General features: G+C 34.3%; 1 protein-coding gene across 1 annotated transcript in view; it reads right to left on the bottom strand.

Moving 5' to 3' along the window:
• Positions 1-8,957: 8,957 nt before the first annotated feature.
• LOC122519639 overlaps positions 8,958-22,023 on the bottom strand; it is a 27,732-nt gene continuing 14,666 nt past the window's right edge. Inside the window, exons 4-7 of the mRNA XM_043639231.1 lie at positions 15,447-15,587; positions 11,831-12,229; positions 9,996-10,180; positions 8,958-9,572 (exon numbers count right to left, since the gene is read on the bottom strand). Of these exons, the coding sequence (XP_043495166.1) occupies positions 8,958-9,572; positions 9,996-10,180; positions 11,831-12,229; positions 15,447-15,587 (1,340 nt within the window). The remainder of the gene's footprint in view (positions 9,573-9,995; positions 10,181-11,830; positions 12,230-15,446; positions 15,588-22,023) is intronic.

The following is a 22,023-nucleotide window of genomic DNA, read 5'->3' as shown; positions in this document are numbered from 1 at the left end:
AAATAAAAAGAAAAGAAGGACAAAAAACATGGTTACAAGCTTATGGTTATTTCTTGGAATTAGAGAAGAAACTAGTCTCTCAAATTAGATCGGTCAGATCGTAAAGGTTCGACTCTTACTAGTTCGACTAGAAAATAATAAAGAGTAGGGGATGAAGGGGGAATAGGGGAAGGGGAAATGAATGATAATCGATGTCACGTTAGATTCGTTCATTCGAAAGAAACTTTAAAAGTTGTTCAAAAGCCGGCTCGGACACAAACGAATAACAACATCAAGCCAAGGTATATAAATCCATTAACACCTTTATTCGAATTCGTTCGAACGTGAAATCGAGTTGAACGATTTGTGTCACCTTTACCGATTCAATTCTCCCTATATTACCTTTTCTTTTCTTTTTTTTTTCGTTTCTCTTTCATCGAAAATTATTTAATCGAATTTAAACGATTGTGAAATTAAATCGAAAAAAACGGTCAGGTTAATATTAAAGAAAAAAAGTAAAATAATAAAAAATAAAATAAATAAATAAATAAATAATAATAAATAAAATATAAAAATAAATAAATAATTTTTATTAATAATAAAATAATAAATAGATACGTTCGATAATACTCCATCGAAAAAAAAATATTCTCTCGAATATCGTTTTTATCTCTCTTCTATCATATTTAAAAAAATCATAGATAGATCTTATAAATTAAAGTAATAAAAAAAAAAAAATGTCTTACCATCTTCTCTCGTCCTTTCCACGTAGAAAATTATCCACAGTTCAGGACTAACAGGCATAGTTTTACGAGTGTCGTAAAAAGAGGTGCGTGGAACGTATTAAAAAGGAAAGATCAAGATCGTTCTACGGTTTTATAAGTGTATGAGTGAGAAGTACTTACGGATTTCACATGTATTTATACACGCTCGCGAGAAAGTTGTTTAAACGTTTCTCACCGCGGTGTGTGTGTGTGTGTCGATGTTATGATAAAAATATAAAAAAAAAAAAAATAAAAAAAGAAAAAAAAAATCAACACACGTATACACGTATACGTGTATAGCAAACTAGTTGGCGTATCAATGATGATCGTAATAAATCATGGTCAATGACGTCTAGTATTAGAATCGAAAGATCAAACATAAATGTCGAGATTAAAATAAAAAAAAAAAAAAAAAGAAAAGAAAGAAAGAAAACGCAAAATAATACGACGAAATAGAGACGAAAAAAGAAAAAAAAGAAATAAAAGAGAGAGAGAGAGAGAGATGTATCTTGAATAAGACGAGCCACAGCTAATTCCGTTGACATCGGAAATTCTAATTCGTCGTAGATATCAAAAGACCGATTGAACGTATCGTCCGGCAGAAAGATCGTTGATAATTTCGCTTAGCAGTTAATCATCCTTGTCGTGAGAAGTGTTGTACGATGCGATCGTCCCCCATAATGATCACTTGATTTATATATCCTTTAAGATCATCGCTACGATTTGTCCGAGGTTATTGATCAAAGTGTCACCACCAAGTGGCTTGTACAACCAACGTAACAAACGATGGATGTGTCGATATAATAATGATTATTCTTCACAATTTCTCTATCAAAAACAGGTACACAGCAAAAAGAAAAGAAAAAACAAAAAAAACACAAAAACAAAACGATCGCAACAATTTCCTGTGATATAATCGTCAGAAATTTCCAATAAATCCTAATTTGTATAGCTACTTTTTTCCTTTTTTATTCTTATATCTATAAACTTAAATCATATTTATTACGAGCAACGAGAATTCTCGAACGATAACGAAGAAGAACAAGAATAAGAACAAGAACAAGAAGAAGAAGAATTCCGAGACTAGGCGTATCCCGTAGGAGGTCGGAATAGTCGTTTGATATACACGAAGAAAACGTGCTAATTGATCGCAAATACGAAATCAAGAAAAGAAGGAAGGGAAAAGAGAGATATAGGTTTTCTATGGGGTGCCAGGTGAAAAAATTCTGACGCAAATCTGGTACGGTCGTACGGGGTTCTATAAACATGCTAATGGCGGTTCCCGATAATAAGTTAGTGGTGGCTCGATAGTCGTTTCGCACTCTCCTCTCTTCTTTCTTCATGCCGGAGGATCTACAGAACAAGAAGAGAGAATTTTCTCGCGTGTACGTTTACGCGCGTTTACGCATTCTTTCTTTTTCATTCTCCACCCTGCCACCCTCTTCTTTTCTTATATACTTATCACAACGTCTACGCGTATGTATGTGGAAGAGGAAGAGAAGAAGAGAGGAGAGGAGAAGAGAAGAGAAGAGAAAGAGTCTGGTCTGACCACAAGAGCGTGCTTTACACGCTGATGCGTTGGGACACGTCGAGTCTTTGAGAAAGAAAGACAAAGAGGAGGATGTGAATAAGCCATTGGAAAAGGACAGTGTTTGGGTTTAGTTAAAATAGTAGTAGTAGTAGTGGTGGTGGTGGTGTAGCGGCAGTAGTGAAGAAGAAGAAGAAGAAGAAGGAGGAGGAGGAGGAGGAGGAGAGGAGGGGCCAAGGGAGAAGGGTTAGTAGCTCTTGTAACGCTATCGACCCTGTCGCTGTACATCACGTCGACACCATCCTAGTCGGCTCATTTCAGAGCCCCGAGTTGTAGTAGGAGTTGGCTTCTGCGCCATTACTTCGCTTGCTCGGGCCAACACGTGCACACGCGCGCCTGCACGCACGCCTTTACCAAAAGAGAAAGAAAAAGAGAGATAGAGAGAGAGAGAGAGAGAAAAGCACGCACGATTCCTCGTACACGTACCTACGCCCTCTGGTAAAGCACACGCGAGCACTCAAGGTACACTGCTGGTGGTATTGGTGACGATAATGGTAGTGATGGTGGTGGTGGTGGTGGTAGTGGTGGTTTTGTTGGTGGTTGCAAAGCTGCAGCCGATGTTACCACAGTTGCCCCCTCATGAACGAGAGGGGAGCATTCGAGCGAAGAAAGGGGTGGGGAGAGATAGAGAGAGAGAGAGAGAGAGAGAAGAGAAAAAGAAAAAGAGATAGAGAGATGTGTGTATTATGTCCTGGATGCATACTTCTCCTCATCCTCCTCCTTCCAACGAGTAGACAAGGATCTGATTACGCGAAAATAAATTGTGCCGGTCCGATAATACGACTTCCTCGCTAATTTATATCTCGATTGCTCCCTTGTGAAAATAGGCAATTAAATGCATTCCATGCAGTTTAGAGAAAGAGAGAGAGAGAGAGAGAGAGAGAGAGAAGATACATTCGAATAATTGTCATCCTTTAGATTAACTCCGACACTTTTTACTCGTTTTTTTTGCAAAATTGTCTTCTTCTTTTTCGTCTTTTTATATCGTCATTTCTTATCTTTTTTTTCTTTTTTTTTTTTTTTCCTTTTATTTGTCTAGTCCCCTCGTCGTGCGACGGAAGACACAGAAGTTAGAAACATCGATTGACGTCTGGTTTTCAGTCACCTAACGTCGATTTATGTACATTCTCGCGTGAGCAAATTTCATGCTTTGTGTCCGATTAAAAACTTTTGTTAATTTTAATTATATTTCGCAATTCAACAATTCAACGATCCAAATGACGATTCTTTCGTTGTTGTTTTAAGTATAAACTATAGTTTTGTATTTTTTTTTTTATACTTTTTGCTTCATTTTTTTTTTTGTTATACTCTTAAAAACCTAAATTAGCAAGCTTAAGATATTTTATGCGCGTTACCGTCACATGAGTATTATTCGAAGCAGTTCAATGAGGATGACTATAATTTAGGTCACAGACAAGAAAGATTAGGAGGGATCTAACTACGGCTTCTACACACTCTTAGAAAGAAAACAAGCATTACGACTATTTATCAATTAATAATACGTTCGAGTTATTAACTCGAGGATCATATATGTATCTATACATTTTTTTTCTTTGTTCAAATCGATTGCTTACGTCTTTTATCTACAAAAAAAAAGAAAAAGAAAAAAAGAAAACGAAAAAAAGAAACAAAAAAGAAAGAAAGAAAAAACAAAAAAAAAAGTATAATTTCACTAACAATAAGGCAAAAGAATTATTTGCGACGAGTAATTTAATTCTACGAAACAACTCGTTAACTTTTCAATACGAATAATATCACTATACATTAAACAGACGCAAAGTGTTGTTATGTTAGAGTTTTCTTGAACAAATGATTAAACGATCGAGAATAAATAACGCACCAGTGTCTTTAATTTGCGTTACTCGATTCTCCTAATAGCTAAAATTACGTATCAAACTTTAACCCCATAAGCACAAAATTCTTCTCATAAACATACCGGAATATAAATTATTCCTTAAAACAGTATAACAATGTTATATTCTTTTTCTACTATTTAAAATCTAAACGAACGAAAATACGTTACTCTAGCATAATAAAAACGATGTAAAACTATTCCAAAGAATACCATAAACACAACAATTGTTTGTAAGGATTTGTTTCACAAAACCCTCGTTTCCTATATATATATACAGTAAAACCTCTTTTTGTGCGGTGGATAGGGACCGCATAAAAGAAATCGTACAAAAAAATATTCGGTAATTTTATAAATACTTACATATTAAAAACACTTTGTACGATATATGTATAAGAAAAAGAAAAGAAAAAAAAAAAAGAGAAAAACTTATATAAAAATAATCGCAAAACGTTTGAAATATGTTCTCATTCGTTCTATCGCATAGATAATAATCGTACCGTGATTTCGTTTAGGATGGGGAATTCGAAGGGAAAGATCGTTCGGTCGTATCGTTCAGGGTCCAATGAACGATGACGCCGAGTAGTATAGTGGGACTCTCTTATTCTACCATTCGTGCTTACACGTTGCACGGATTAATCCCAGAGAAAAAGAGAAAGAAAAAGAGAGAGAGAGAGAGAGAGAGAAATAGTGTGGAAACGTGCGAGAACGTCTGTTTCTTGGTGGATATCTCTTAGCCATTTCCGTTTAATTGATCGACCTGAAACGTTGGCACCGTATATGTGTCCCCCATGGATCGAAACTGATACCAGGACGGCGATTTCAATGGGCAGTAGACGAGCCAATTAGCTCCGTCCCAATGCTCAGGTACTCTCTCTCTTTCTATCTTTAACCCTTTCCTCCAATTTTCCCTCTCTCTCTTTTTCATTGGATATCTGACTGGTACTCTTTCTCTTTCCTTCCTTGTCTCAGTTAGGATTCTCAGGTCTATATGCGACCTGGAAGGCTTCCGGGCTGAGGCACAGGACATTACCAAGTCCCACTCTGACTACAGACGGAACACAGAAACCAGGGGTCCTATCTTATCCGCGAAGAAGTTTATAGCCCGGTCGACTCTAATTGGGCGAGAAATCATCGGGCACTCCTTTTCTCTCTTTCACGTGGTCCTCTTACTGAGGAGGACCACTCCACTAATTTACGATTTCTCGCGTATTATTGCCGGGGACCGGAGGAACCCTCACCGAATCTTCCTTCTTCTTCTTCTTCTTCTGCTTCTTCTTCTTCTGCTTCTTCTTCTTCTTCTTTCGAGGCACATTCGTGGAGAAGATCTTCTTTCTACCTTTCAAACGAGAACGAGAGCGAGAATGAGAAAGAAAGAAAGAAAGAAAGATAAAGACGCTTCTGTCCGAGGACAAATTTGCGACGGCGCTTGATCGGCCTCGAAGACCAAGATCTCGCGAGCTCGGGTTGCCCCCGTACGAAATTATCTTTCCTCGATTCCAACTGGAAAATCCATTAAACTACTTAACCCTTTTCTTCCTTTCTTTCATTTTTTTTTTCCTCTTTTGCCTTATTCTTCTTCTTTTTTTTAGGATTAATTTTTTTCGCGATTCCATTAGATAGCCGAGTTGTTTTTATTGTATCTCGTAAATGAGGAACAAATCAAATCACTATGAAAATATATTTAATTCCGTAGAAAATAATTACTTAACCCTTTTCTTTCTTTCATTCTATTTTTTTTTTCCTTCCGTTAGTCAGCCATAAAAGTTCTTGTAAGAAACAAATAAAATCTCTATGAAAATACGCGAAAAATAAGAAAGAGAGGTGAAAAATAAAAGGTGCGCAAGCTTTTCAACGCGATCGCGATTTACCGCTGAAAGGAAAGGTGAGCAACCATCCCCCATCCACCCACCCTCCCCCCCTTAACCCGAGAAGCAATATCTCATTGAGCCGAAAGAGGAAGACGAAGAGAAGAGAAGAACAAGAACAAGAGGAATAAGAAAAATAAAAAGAAGGAGGTGACTTTAACGTCCTACCTTCTCGCTTCTTTCCCCCATGAGCAATCGTAGCCGAGAAAGAGAGAGAGAGAGAGAGAGAAAGAGAGAGACGTGCAAGACGTGCCCCGGTAAGAGTAAGATCGTTAATCTTACTGCACCGATCGGTCTCAGATAGTAATTGTTACGTTCTCGTTCCTCCTGGCTGACTGCCTGAATCTGTCCGACCATCCACCTCATCTCTTTCTCTCTTTAACTTCACAAGACAACTCACCCTCCTCCTCCTCCTCCTTCTTCACTCCTACTTCACTGAACTCCCCCTACTCCACCCCAATACATTTCTTTCTCTTTCCAACAGCTAGCTGATGGTAGGAGTGCCGAGCGTTCACCCACCACCACCACCACCACCACCACTATCACCGGGTGTTAATGCCTTTGGCAAGTTTGTTCGCATTACAATGCTGCCGATCTCTTTTCCATCCCTCTCTCTCTCTTTCTCTCTTTCTCTTTCTTTTTCTCACTCACACACACTATCTTTCTATGTTCCTTTTTTTTTCGTTGCCGAAGCAAAACTCGCTATTTCCGTCTTGGACCGCTCCTTCTGTTTTCTCTTTTTCTCTCAGTTTCTGTCTCACTTCTTGATTTCTTCTCACTTCAGGCTATCCGAGACTCTCGTCCTCGTCCTCGTCGTCCTACCGAACGCAGAGCATATCCAGGATCCAGGCAGGGCTCCAGCACGAGAAGAAGCATGGCCATAAATTTGCTGGTCGCGCTAACCGTTGACGGGAAGCACGATATCCGAAATGCTGGTGGATCCGGTGTTTTCGTGGCCTCTACTTTCTTTCTTTCTTTCTTTCTTTCTCTCTCTCTTACACTCCTTTTGCTGCCAGGATTCGTCGTCGACGGTGTGTCGCCAAGAAAACCAGTTCTTCCAAAGCAGATTCCTTATTTGCGAGCCCGACGAAACCGTAGATTCGAGTTAATCGTCGATGAGAGAGCCCTTCTTTTCCCGGACTCGCGTATTCCCTTTTTTTAACACCTTCTTCGTTCTCCCTCTCTCTCTCTCTTTTTCTTTCTCCAAACAAAGCGAATAAAGAAAGGAAAAAACATCTGTGTATATGTGTGTGTATGTGTGTGTTGTGTGTGTGCACAAAAATAGAATAAAATATATTCCAAAAAAGATATTCAAAGTTGCTACGAGATATTCACCACCACCCCGTCCCCTCTCCGCCACCACCACCCGAAAAAAAAATATGACTGACAAACGATAAGAACCAACAAAACTACTACCGAATCAATTCTTTCTCGATTAATCGCAAACAACCTAATCTATTTTTTTAATTTTTTATTTTTTTGTCAAATTTATATTATACTTATATGATTTAATTCGTTTCTTACCTTTCGCGTATATATCTTTTTTTTTGTGATTTAATATTCTTACGCGTCCTCTGCCGATGACACAATTCTTCTTCGTTGATACGAAAATGATTCTTTTTTTATACATATATATATATATATTATAGTTGCGAATTATTTGAATATACCCAAAATAGGAGGCCGTGAGATGATACGCGTCCTCTGAAATTAAAAAGAATGGACAAGAAGGATTGTTTTCGTGCTCGATGAGATAAATTCATTGCCAGGAGGATTGTTTTAAAGGAACGATGATGATTGGTGGTAAAGACACCTTTGGAATAAATCTTGTGTCATATTTCGTATAAGATTACTTTAAGAACTGTTTTTTTTATGTGTCGTGTGAATATTTACAAAGGAGTTCGAAAGTTTTGTTTCGTTTTTTCTTTTTGTTTTTTTTTTTTAAATAAAAGGATATCCTAACTGTGTTACAGTTTCATTTACCGTGTTCTTTAAACGATCACCGTAAGACTACAACGGTGGCCACTCACGTGTGTTCCCTTTCTTTGTTTTCCTTCGAAAAAAAGGTACATTTTTTCATTTTTTTTGTTTGCTAATCTAACGAGAACCATACTTGACTTGTCCTCCCATTTCTTTCTTTTCTCTTTTTGTTTTACTTATTATTCAATCGACAGAGATAATGCAAATTATGCATTTTCAATGACAATTAATGAAGATGAATTAAAAAAAGAAAGAAAAATAAAGAAACTCAACGCACCAATCGAATTACAGTCCTCGATAATAACGTTACAAGGGACACCGATGATATTGCATTTTTGTTATTAATAATTACACAGCGATACTCGTAGCACTTAATTTGTTAATCGTAATCGTAGTAAGTAGCTGCATAGGTACTAGAGACATTAGGTTAAATAGATAAGAGGTATCAAGTTTAAATGCAACTAGTCATATTACATCCGTCACTCGACAACTCCAATCATTCCAATCCAAAGTTTCCCCGGCCCCTCCCCCCTATCCCCACATATAAGAATTAAAAAACAAACCACACACACAAAAAGATATCGTCCAAGATCTTCTTCTTCTTCTTCTTCTCTTAGGAATCCTCAAGAAAATAAACTGAGAAACACGTACATTCCAAGAAACAAGGATACACAAGCATAATTACGAGTCCTCGTTTGATAATCCTTTTCACTGACAACGAACACCAAACCCCGGAGACCCCATTTGTATCATACTTTCACAATAATTTGAAATACACTTAAGGGGTGAGGAGGGGTGGGGCGGTTAATTACGAAAATCATTTTGAAATGAAACCAACAAATGTTCTCGTCGATTAACCGAACGAATAAAAAATAATGATCTTCTTATTCCTTCGATTCACATTTTCTTCCCCCAATGATAAAAATTCAACGATCGTGTTTGGTCAATTCTAGGGGTTGTTGATCGGTCCAATGATCTCTCCACGCGACCGGCGGTGAAGATGGAATATCCTGATCGGAATCCTGAACGTCGATTTCTTCGTCCTCGTCTTCGTCCTCGACGGTCTCGTATTCTATTCTTTGACCGGAACCTGGCCCACCGGGCCCATGACCCGACCTTTGATTATCGTAATTGGGACTGGTTGCACGCGACAAGTTAGAACGCGAATCTTCCCCTACCAGTTGGCTGATCATACGGAATGCACTTGGTTTCTTTTCCTGTTGCTGTTGGTGTTGCTGCTGTTGTTGTTGGTGTTGTTGTTGTTGGTGTTGTTTCGAAATTGATTCGAGCCTATTGATCCTATCGTTGGATTCCCTCGATGATTGGGATGAAGAAGTTGTTACGACAGCACGAAACGCGCTACTTTCGCCTCCCATTCCTCCGATTGAGCAAACCGACGTACGGCCAATTTCCATGCTGGATGCGGAGTGCGGCCGCGGTTGCGGCTGCGGTGGCGGCGGCGGCGGCGGTGGTGGCGAACGCTTTAAAAGGTTCATTCGCTGATGACGACGCCACTTTGCCCGTCTGTTGGAAAACCAAACCTAAGAGTCACGAGTTAGGTTCGTTAGATGGCTCCTTTATATACTTTCTTCGCTTTTTTTTTTTTTTACTTTTTACTTTAACACATTGACCGTAACAAATCTAACCACGTTTGATACGAAAAATCGAAAAGTATTACGTTAACGCGTTAGTTGATCATCACGATTAGGTCAACGATCAACGTGTTAATTTATTGTCGTCTCCATTTGATTCTCCTTTTTAAAAATACTTTTTTGTTTGTTTGTTTAACGCAGAGACGAAAATTGAATTTTGAACTAATTGGAAACTGGTTAATCCGTATATTATTATTGTTATTCGTTCGTTCGTTTGTTCCCGTCTCTACGTATCGAAGACAACTTTTTTCTTTTTTTTTTTTTCTTTTTTTTTTCGTTAGATTAGAAATAAAATGAATTTGTTATTCTCACCTGTACGCGTGCCTCCGAAAGGGAGGTCTTCGATGCCAACCGTTCGCGAGTCGAAACGCAAGGGTAGTGCGACCTCTCGAACTCCTTTTCGAGTTCCTCCAGTTGTTCCGGACTAAAGGTGGTGCGATTTCGTCGAAACTTTGGTTGCTCGGAACCATCCAAACTTCCGTCGTCACCGTCACCGTCTGCTGTTAAACGTCACAACCAAAACCATTTTTAATTTTATTACCAAAATAATATATCGATTGTTATTATTATTATTATTATTATTATTATTATTGTTATTATTATGTAATTTATATGTTTCTTCTCTACAACAATTATTTCAACGTTATTTCCGATTATTTTCATGAACATTTTTCGATCTCGACGATTCTTCCTTTCTTTTTTCGTCGAAGATTCTATTTTTTACAAAAATAATATTCTTCGACGAAAGATAAACACACGAAACGAGAAGAGAAAGACGCTTGCTTATCTGCGAATATACTTTATTCTTCGTGAATTAATTATCAATTATTTTGCAACAATTTGTCGATTGTGTGCGTGTGTTTGCGCGAGATCCTGAAAAAATATTCTCCTCTTATTGCAAATATATTTTAATTTTCATTTTCGAACAAACGATTCCTTTTTTTTCTTTCTTTCTTTTTCCTCTCTCTCTCTCTCTCTCTCTCTTATATTTTTTTGGCTTCTTTTTCTATAGAAACGACATTATTTCCTCGAAATAATTGTTTTTCTTTTTTCTTCCGACTTTATTGAAAATTTCGCAAAAACCAATTCAACGATTCTTATTCGAGCGGAATCGATTGATAATGAATAATGATAGCAATCGTGTATCGTCTAAACACAAAAAGAAATTTCACCACGAATGTTTATGCAAGTTGACTGCAGCTGCGAGAACGAGAACGAATTCGCGTTGTTCATCGCGTACCTTTTGTCTCTCTATCATCGTATGTGTCTGTGTGTGTGTGTGTGTGTGTTCAACTTGCGATACCTACGATTTTATTAACCCGTCAAATTTTCATCCAAGAAGATAAAGATAACAGCGTGAAAGTGTTAAAAACGCGATTTAGAAAAACGAAAATACACACTTTTGTCATTTCTACCTGTCGTTTTACATCGTTCAATACATTGTATGATTCATCGCGTATTTTCATGGTTATAGAGAAAAAAAAAAGAATACGGGATAATGTTAAACAAAAACGAATTCGATTCCGAAGTTAAAAATTGACGCAACCTTAAACGAAAAAATAATATCGGCGAGCGTGTGTAAAAAGATACGCGTTTAATTTATTACATAAAAATGTAATTGATCTTAAAAAAAATAAAACAAAAACAATGATAAAATTACGAAAATTCTTTGAGAGAAAAAAAAATAAAAAAAGAACACGCGATGTAATGTTAAAAGAAAACGAATTAGATTCCTAAGTTAAAAATTGACGCAACCTTAAACGAAAAAATAATATCGGCGAGCGCGTGTAAGAAGATACGCGTTTAATTTATTAGATAAAATGTAATTGATTTAAAAAAAAATAAAACAAAAACAATGATAAAATTACGAAAATTAAGAAGATACGCGTTTAATTTATTAGATAAAATGTAATGATTTTAGAAAAAAAAAAAAAATACTATGATAAAATTACGAAAATTCTTTGAGAAAAAAAAAATAAAAAAGTAACACGCGATATAATGTTAAACAAAAACAAATTCGATTCCTAAGTTGAAAATTGACGCAACCTTAAACGAAAAAATAATATCGACGAGCGCAAAATGTCACAAAATGAAAAACAAGAACAATCAGGATTAGATTATACTTATTTCGCAAAATGAATAATGACCTTGTAAGTATCCTCTGGCAATGGCGTCGGCAGCGTGCAAAGCATGATCGGCAGTACCAGCAGCGGAAGCGGATGCAGCCGCAGCTGCAGCGGCAGCAGCCCCTGGACTCAAGGACGGTGGTAAAAGTAATGCCGAAGCAGCCCCCGAAATACCAGTGGCCAAGGGTGGTAACATCCAAGGATGACCAGGTGCTCCCGGTGCTGGCCATCCACCAGGAAGATGATGGCTCGTAGTTGGATGCTGATGGGCAGCTGTATTAAAATACGGATGCGGCCCGGCCGCGTACAATCCGTAACCAGCTGCTCTCGCAAATTCCGCTGCTGCTCTTTCCGCAGCACGGTTTCGTAAAATTCGATTTATACTGCTTACCGATGGTGCTGTAGCGTTACTGCAAACACCTGAGACAACGACAACAACGAATTATCCAACCTCTTCGATTTACATTTTTCTTTTTTCCTTTTTGTTTCATTCTGCTAATGTATTAAACGCGTAATAAATTATTGTGCTGGGACGCATGAAACAACGATTGTAATAAAATTGTTTCGTAGGTTTTTTTTTTACTTTGGTTTAGTTATTAATACGTTTAATTATTACGTTTAATTATTACGTTTAATTATTAATATATAATATATATATTAATACAATGTAAAAACACAAAAACGATTATAAAATTGCTCAGTGAGTTTTTCATATGTTTTAAATAATTTTATTCTCGTGCGATTAATTATTAATATACAATATATATATAAATAGTATAAAAACACAAAAACGATTATAAAATTGTTCAGTACTTTTTCATATGTTTTAAATAATTTTATTCTCGTATGATTAATTATTAATAATGTAAAAACACAAAAATGATTATAAAATTGTTCAGTGACCTTTTCCTTTAATTTAATTATTTTTATTCTCGTACGATTAATTATTAATATATATTAATATAATGTAAAAACAACAAAGATTATAAAACTGTTCCGTGGGTTATTTTTTTGTGTGCTTTGATTGAATTACTTTTATTCTCGTACGATTAATTATTAATATATTCATACCTATATATTAATATAATGTAAAAAAACACAACAACGATTATAAAATAGTTCAGTGCCTTTTTCTTTTAATTTAATTATTTTTATTCTCGCATGATTAATATTATTATTTGCAAAATTGTATTCGAGTAAGATATGTTAAATAAATGGTCCTAACGTTGACGTCATTTATGTCAAGGAAGGTAATTGATTTTGATAAGTTAGATTGATTTAAATAGAAGAATATTTCTAGATAGATAGATAGATAGATAGATAGATTGATATATATCGATCGAAGATAAGATAAAAAATCACGGAGCTTAAATTTCCGAATATAAATGCCTTAATCGTTTCCGAACGTATCGTTTCCGATCTCACGCGAAAATTTCACGGATAATACCCTGTGTTTATTTTAAAGCGTTACTTCCTCCCTATCTCTGACTCTGACTTTCTGTTCTTATGAATGAAACGTTCAAGAAGAAGGAAGAAGGAAGAACAAGAAGAAGAACAAGAACAAGAAGAACAAGAACAACAACAAAAATATATCTTCAAGTAAGAATCCTTTGAGTCGTTCACCTTTTACGAAACGTTATTCAATTCCTTCTTCTTTTCTTTCTTCTTTTTTGTTTTTTCTTCGACAGAAAAAACCGGAAAAAGAAGAAAAAGAGAGGAAAAAAAAATAAATAAAAAGCAACAAACGGATAGAAATTTTACGAGCATCTTTTCTCATGTAAATCAGATCTTCCGGGTGAAAGGCATCGAGATATACGTAGGAAACGATGCCGTTCTAGAAATATCGAATGGAAAAGAGAAAGAGAGAGGGAGGGAAAATAATAGAAGAAGAAGAAAAATGACAAATATTAAATAAAAGAATCGAACTATAATAATAATAATAATAATAATAATATTCCAAAAACGAATGTGGTATTAACCCGGTGATGGTAAATAAAAGAATTAAATAAAACAATCGAAATATAATAATAATAATAATAAATAATAATAATAATAATAATAATAATAATAATAATATTCCAAAAACGAATGTGGTATTAACTCGGTGATGGTAAATAAAAGAATTAAATAAAAGAATCGAAATAAATAATAATAATAATAATAATAATAATAATAATAATAATAATAATAATAATAATAATATTCCAAAAACGAATGTGGTATTAACCCGGTGATGGTAAATAAAAGAATTAAATAAAAGAATCGAAATATAATAATAATAATAATAATAATAATATTCCAAAAACGAATGTGGTATTAACCCGGATGATGGTAAAATAACATTTTGAATATAACGTCAGAAGCCTTATTCTTTTAAGAAGAAGAACGAAAAATAAAGAGAAGAAGAAGAAATTAAGTGTGCCGTGGTAGAAACAAAGTTTCGTTTACAAGGTCGTCTCTTAAAAAAAAGAAGAAAATAAAAGAAAAGAAAAGAAAAAAAAATCGTCGTTTCTTAATTCTACGTGGTCGATTGTAAGTTATGTCTTATGTGCATGGTATAAGTTGCTCATTCGTACGCCTTCTTCTAATCACAGGCTTGGCTTACGCACGCTCATTGTAAAACCGAGCTGACTGGAGGACGCGATTTTAAACGAGCGAGAAACTTCCTTTAGAATCATGAGAATCGCTTGGAAAAAAAAATGCCAATGTTCAAAAGAAGGTAAGTGTCCGCTAGATATTTTCTTTTTTTTCTTTTTTCTTCTCTCTCTTTTATGGTTAAACCACGTTTATAAGTATGTATGTCGTGTTAAGTGTGTTCTATCGTTAAATACAAATATTTTTGTACTCTCTGTAACATTTGTGTATTGTATAATAATTTTGTCACCTTTTCTTTTCTCGTTTTATATAAGATACACCTTTTTTTAATTACAGAATTTTTTATGATATGATATGAGAAAATTTGTTTTAATTTTTTATTCTAAATATTATAGATATATTATATATATTTAATTAATTTATATATATATAAAATATTTTATATATATATAAATAATTTAATATAAATAATATTATAATTTTATATATATATATAAAATAATTAAATATATATATAATTTAATTATTTTATATATATATATATATAAAATTATAATATTATTTATTTTTTATTATATTTTATTATAATTTATTATATATATATTTATATCTTATAAATTTTATTCTAATAATTTTTAGATTAATTTAGATTCTAATAATTTAGAATCTATATTATATATCTTATAAATTTTATTCTAATAATTTAGAAATGAATCAATTTCGTTGTTAGCATTAATGATGCAACGTAATGAAATAATCGTTTACTTTTATAAAAATTTGAATTTTCGTATTAGATAAAAGAAAAAGTGACAAATAATAGGTAATCATAATTCGTGAATTAACCAATGAATTATACTCATTCGTAATGATATGCAAAAATGATATGCAAAACGAAGTATCATCTCTCTCTCTCTCTCTACCACCTTTATTCTATTTTTTTCTTTGATTCGAAACAATGATTTAATCATAAAGTACGAGATACGATAATAATGAAAAAAAAAAAAAAAAAAAAAAAAAGGAAATAATGAGAAAAATGACTCACCTTCGGATATGAGTCTTTCTCTAATTTCCCATGCGAATATTGTCGGATTTTCTCTCTTGTATTGTTCGATTTTAGCAACGACAGCTGGCGTCGCAACTTTGGGTTTACTTCCACCTATCAGGCCTGGCGGACGAAGCGTACCTGAAACCAGAAATGAAAGGTTTCTCGATTGATTATACAAATACACGCACAAATATAAATGTATAAAATACGAACGTTTTTTTTTCTTTTTTTTTTTTTTTTTGAGAAAGTCTGTAAGAACCTTCGACGAATAAAATTCAAAAAAAAATAAAATGAAAAATAAATCGAACGAAAATGAAAAAAAAGAAAAAAAGAAGAAAAAGGATAGAAGAGAAGGGATAAAATCTGAAAGAGGGGAAAAAAAAGAAAAAAAAAAAAAGAATCAGAAACAAGGATTTGGTTTCTCTTCGTGACTACGGGTATCGTTCCACCATGACGCGTTATCGAATTAATTACACGAATTAACGGGCCCCGAGGTATACTTCGTCTACAATCTCGAGGATGATTAATCAATTTCAAACTTACGTTGAGTCATAAATTAAGCTCCGATGGTCATTACACGGAGACTAGATAGAAATTACGTCGGACTAATTTAAATTACATTGCGTTTTCTTCCCCCCACCTCCTCCTTTTTATCTCTTTATCTCTTTTTACCTTTTACCTTTTTCTTTTCTTTTCTTTTCTTTTTTTTTTTTTTGTATTATTTTTACGAACCCCGTTTTTGTTTCCCCCGAATTTATATACTCGAGCACGATTCATATCGCACCATCATAAATGTTATCTAAAATTTAACGAACTACCATACTCGACAAAGTGACAAAACACCGAATCCGTTTGGCCCGCATATTACAACGTTCATGACACTCCCCGTGCTTTTAAATAATTCATACGACGTTCATCCACCAACCCCCCTCCCTCCTCATCCCTTTCCCTATCTTCCTCAACCCCTTAGAAAGCAGTCGAGAAAATAGCTGATTTTATACGAGAATATATTTTGCTCGCATCCCTACATTTTCGTATGATATTTTCTCCTCGTCATGTTTTCTATAGAAAAGAATCGGATCGTTAACGATGGCTTTTCTTCAAATAATTATAATTCATTTTAAGAATTGAGAATAAAACTGATGAAACTGATGAAACTGATGAAACTGATGAACCCAGCTGATGAGCTGTTTAAAATATTCCAATATTCTCATAATCGTTTGCACAAAATAATAGTTATCCAATGTTTATATAATCAAAATTGTGATTTTTAAACCTATTGAAAGATTTTGGATCGAATGAAAAGCAGAAGAAGAAGAAGAAGAAAAATAATAATAATAAAAAGAAAAAAAGTCGAGAAGGATCAAAAATTAAGAAAAAAATGTTTAAGAATTCTGAATAAACCCCCCCCCTATCAGCTGTTTAGAATATTCCAATATTCTCATAATCGTTTGCACAAAATAATAGTTATCCAATGTTTATATAATCAAAATTGTGATTTTTAAACCTATTGAAAGATTTTGGATCGAATGAAAAGCAGAAGAAGAAGAAGAAAAAAAAAAAAAAATAATAATAATAATAAAAAGTCGAGAAGGATCAAAAATTAAGAAGAAAAAATATTTAAGAATTGAGAATAAAACTAACCCCTCCCCCCAGCCCATCAGCTGTTTCGAATATTCCAATATTCTCATAATCGTTTGCACAAAATAATGCTCGTCCAATGTTTATGCAATCAAAATTGTGATTCTTAAACCTATTGAAAGATTTTGGATCGAATGAAAAGCAGAAGAAGAAGAAAAATAATAATAAATAATAATAATAAAAAGTCGAGAAGGATCAAAAATTAAGAAGAAAAAAATTTTTAAGAATTCTGAATAAAACAACCCCCCCCCCTATCAGCTGTTTAGAATATTCCAATATTCTCATAATCGTTTGCACAAAATAATGATCGTCCAATGTTTATATAATCAAAATTGTGATTTTTAAACCTATTGAAAGATTTTGGATCGAATAAAAAGCAGAAGAAGAAGAAAAATAATAATAATAATAATAATAATAAAAAAAGTCAAGAAGGATCAAAAATTAAGAAAAAAATGTTTAAGAATTCTGAATAAACCCCCCTCCCCTATCAGCTGTTTAGAATATTCCAATATTCTCATAATCGTTTGCACAAAATAATGCTCGTTCAATGTCTACGCAATCAGAATTGTGATTTTTAAACCGACCGAAAGCAGAAGAAAAGAAAGAAAAAATAATAATAATAATAATAAAAAAAGTAGAGAAGGATTAGATATCAAGAAGAAAAAAAAATGACGATGATCTCGTGGAACTTGAGTTAGATAAAATGAATACTCGTACAGATATTCTGGTTAACGTTTGAGAAGGAAGGTTAAGAATAATATACTTGATCACGAAACCGGATACTAAATATGTCCCAAGCATGTCCAGGTGGGTTGACGATGCAAAGATGCAGTCATTAGAAGCTTAGCTTACCTAACGCACCGTGATTCAGGAACAAGAATGCACCGCGCGCGTGCAAGAAACGCGAGTGTGCTTGCTAGCCCGCGATAATCAGCTATATATTTATATATATACATATATACATATGTATGTATGTATATATTACTGTATATAACTAACGTGAGAGATCTGAGAATAGGCCGCACGTGTAACATTTCCAATGCATTCGTGATCGTGCAGCCTCGGGGCCTCGCAACCTTCGCAACGAAAAAACAACCGAGATATACTAAGTCAATGAAGGTAAAAAGGATTATTCGTTTTAACAATAATAAGGATGAAACGATAACGAAGACGAGACTAAGAGAAGAGAAGAAAGATTAAGAATAAATCAAAATTAGAAACGCGAGTACCGAAAATTATCGTCGATATTTTATTCATCGCGACGCTGATATAATGCGAGTTAGGTGGAATAAGATAAATGAATAATCTAATCGATCGAGAGATAATTTGTGACAAATGAAAAATCGACGTGTAATCGTGATAACAAAGAAATTAGCAAAAAGATTATTAACAATAATAATAAGAAGGAGAGAATAAGAAGATAATAGGAGGAGGATGAAGGGGGGGAAATGTGAATAAATTATTAATTGTAAGAAGATAAAAACGAAAAAAATAAAAACACAATACGTTATAATTGAATATTACGTAGAGAGTAAGAGAGAGATAGATAGATGGATATATTCAACATATCGAATAAAAACAACAAAAAAAACAAAACTGATATAACGTGATAGGATTGTAAAAAAAAACAAACAAAGGAAGAAAAACCAAGCGAAAAAAAATATGAAAAAAAAAAAAAAAAAAGAAAAAGAAGAAAAAAGGGAAGAAGATATTTAAACGTTTTTCCTTATAAACGTCAGTAGAACGATATACCTGTCGATCTCTCGGTTACAGCCTATTTTCCAAATAAGAAATCCTTCCTCTCTTCGGATATACGAGAAAGATAGCCGAAGGATCCTTCGAGGAGTAAACTCTTCTGCACGAAAGGCAAACTCGAAGTTCGAGTTCGAATATAAGAAACAAGGTACTTGTTACTTATGATTGCCCATAAGAAGAACACTTGAAGAAAAATTTCTTTCCTATGTTTATAACAACGAAAAGTAAGCCGTCTCTCTCGTCTTCTCACGAAAACGAATTATTTAACCAACTAACACACTTGTTTCCGATATAGAAAAACAAAAGTATCCAAAATTATAAGCCTACGATTTTTCCTATTATCAAATTACTATTATTATTATTATTATTTATTCATTTCGATTGGAAAATTCGTTTGGAATAAAAGAAAGAAGAGAAAAAAACATATTATTCTTCTAGAAACTTTCCCTTCGTTGGACTTTAAAAGAGGAGAGAACGGAGGGTGGGAAGCTGGACGAGAGGAGGAATAGGAGAAGGATAAAGAAAAAGATGGTGGACGGGTGATGGTGCACGTGGTGCAACAGAATGATATTCTTCTTCGTGGCCATTAGCATTGACCCTAACCACTTGGCATTTGCTAACGTCAAAAAGGGAACGTCAAAGTTGAACGAGAGTGGAAGGATGATGTTTTCTCTTTTTCCTCCTCCTCCCCCTCCTGCCAGCCCAACCACCTAGCCCACTCCCCCACTACTCGTTCTATCTCGTTCTTCTCTCTGTTTCTAAAACTGACGAGTCAAGGGAAGCTGCCAGCAAGGTAATGGAAAGCAGAGGCGCAGGCAGACTTGAGCAATTATCGGTCGTTACGTACTATTATTAATAACAATAATGATGGCTAAAGCCGGTAGGATATCGCGTGCGCTCCCACGGCTGAAGTGCGTGCCTGGTATAAACGATGTACCCACCTAATAGGTATCCATGCCTCGAGCAAATTCCATCCTCTTCTTCTTCCCTCTTTACCTCTCTCTCTCTCTCTCTCTCTCTTTCTTTTTCTTCCCCCCCCTCCTCATTCCCCTCCTCCCCGTTAAACCCCACTCGCACGTTTTTCAGTTCTCTTCTCGATTTCCCCTTACTTTTAATTTTATTTCATTTCTATTTGATTTTCTATTTAATTTTATTTTCTATTTTATTTTATTTTCTATTTTATTTTGATATTTTATTTTATCTTTCAATTCTGTATCTACCATACGCGTAACGTCTCTCTCTCTCTCTCTCTCTCTCTCTCTCTTTTTCTTCCCCCCCTCCTCATTCCCCTCCTCCCTGTTAAACCCCACTCGCACGTTTTTCAGTTCTCTTCTCGATTTTCCCCTTACTTTTAATTTTATTTCATTTTCTATTTGATTTTCTATTCGATTTTATTTTCTATTTTATTTTGATATTTTATTTTATTTTGATATTTTATTTTGTCTTTCAATTCTGTATCTACCATACCGCGTAACGTCTCTCTCTCTCTCTCTCTTTCTTTTTCCCTTTCCCCCTTCTCCTTGGTAAACCCCCACCTCTTCTCGATTTTCCCCTTCCTTTTGATTTCTATTTGATTTCTATTCGATTTTATTTTCTATTTTATTTTGATATTTTATTTTGTCTTTCAATTCTGTATCTACCATACGCGTAACGTCTCTCTCTCTCTCTTCTTTTTCTCTTTCCCCCTTCTCTTTGGTAAACCCCCACCTTTTCTCGATTTTCCCCTTCCTTTTGATTTTCTATTTGATTTTCTATTCGATTTTATTTTCTATTTTATTTTGATATTTTATTTTATTTTTCAATTCTGTATCTACCATACGCGTAACGTCTCTCTCTCTCTCTCTTTCTTTTTCTCTTTCCCCCTTCTCCTTGGTAAACCCCCACCTCTTCTCGATTTTCCCCTTCCTTTTGATTTTCTATTTGATTTTCTATTCGATTTTATTTTCTATTTTATTTTGATATTTTATTTTATCTTTCAATTCTGTATCTACCATACGCGTAACGTCTCTCTCTCTCTCTCTTTCTTTTTCTCTTTCCCCCTTCTCCTTGGTAAACCCCCACCTCTTCTCGATTTTCCCCTTCCTTTTGATTTTCTATTTGATTTTCTATATGATTTTATTTTCTATTTTATTTTGATATTTATTTGTCTTTCAATTCTGTATCTACCATACGCGTAACGTTTCTCTCTCTCTCTCTCTTTCTCTCTCTCTCTCTTTCTCTTTCTCTCTCTTTCTTTCTTTTTTTCTTTCCCCCTTCTCCTTGGTAAACCCCCACCTCTTCTCGATTTTCCCCTTCCTTTTGATTTTCTATTTGATTTTCTATTCGATTTATTTTCTATTTATTTTGATATTTTATTTTGTCTTTCAATTCTGTATCTACCATACGTGTAACGTCAAGTTCTCTCTCTCTTTCTCTCTTTCTTTCTCTCTTTCTTTTTCTTTCCCCCCTCCTCCCTGTTAAACCCCCACTCGCACGTTTTTCAGTTCTCTTTTCGATTTTCCCCTTCCTTTTAATTTTATTTTATTTTCTATTTGATTTTATTTTCTATTTTATTTTGATATTTTATTTTGATATTTTATTTTGTCTTTCAATTCTGTATCTACCATGCGTGAGGTTTCGAGGTTTGAAGGAAAGAAGGAAAAGAGAGTGAGGGGTAAAGAAGGGCCCGATGTTTTTAAATGTAAAAAGAATATAAAGTATAAACGGGGTGGTAGGTATTTGCGAGTATTTCGCGACTGTCAATTACTGATATTTCCCTCGTCGAAAAGAGACTGGACAACGAACAAGAGAAATAGCTTCGAGCGAATTCGAGGAAGATACCATACTCGAAAAACGAGTATTCTTTCTCTCTCTCTCTCTCTTTCTTGCTCTCTCTTAAGTGAGAAACTAAAGATACATTGTTTTTAATTCAATTCGAAAATAAACACTAAACGATTGCACGTATATATATTTTCTTTTATGCATGATGCGTACTCGTTAGTTCATATTTTACTATTAGAAGAAAAGATTGAAAATTGTTACGCGTTAATCGTTTATTCATGAGATTAACGTGAAATTGAAAAGAAGAATAAAACAGTGTTTTTTTTTGTTCTTTTAATTTAATTTTATATTGCCAATATAAAAAAAATTTAATTTAATTTATTTTTAATTTAATTTATTTTTAATTTAATTTTAATTT

The sequence above is a fragment of the Polistes fuscatus genome, unplaced genomic scaffold, assembly GCF_010416935.1.
Source record: "Polistes fuscatus isolate 324 unplaced genomic scaffold, CU_Pfus_HIC Scaffold3, whole genome shotgun sequence".
NCBI classification, from domain to species: domain Eukaryota; kingdom Metazoa; phylum Arthropoda; class Insecta; order Hymenoptera; family Vespidae; genus Polistes; species Polistes fuscatus.
The sequence above is the reverse complement of the archived record's forward strand: the minus strand, read 5'-3'. Positions and strand labels throughout refer to the sequence as shown.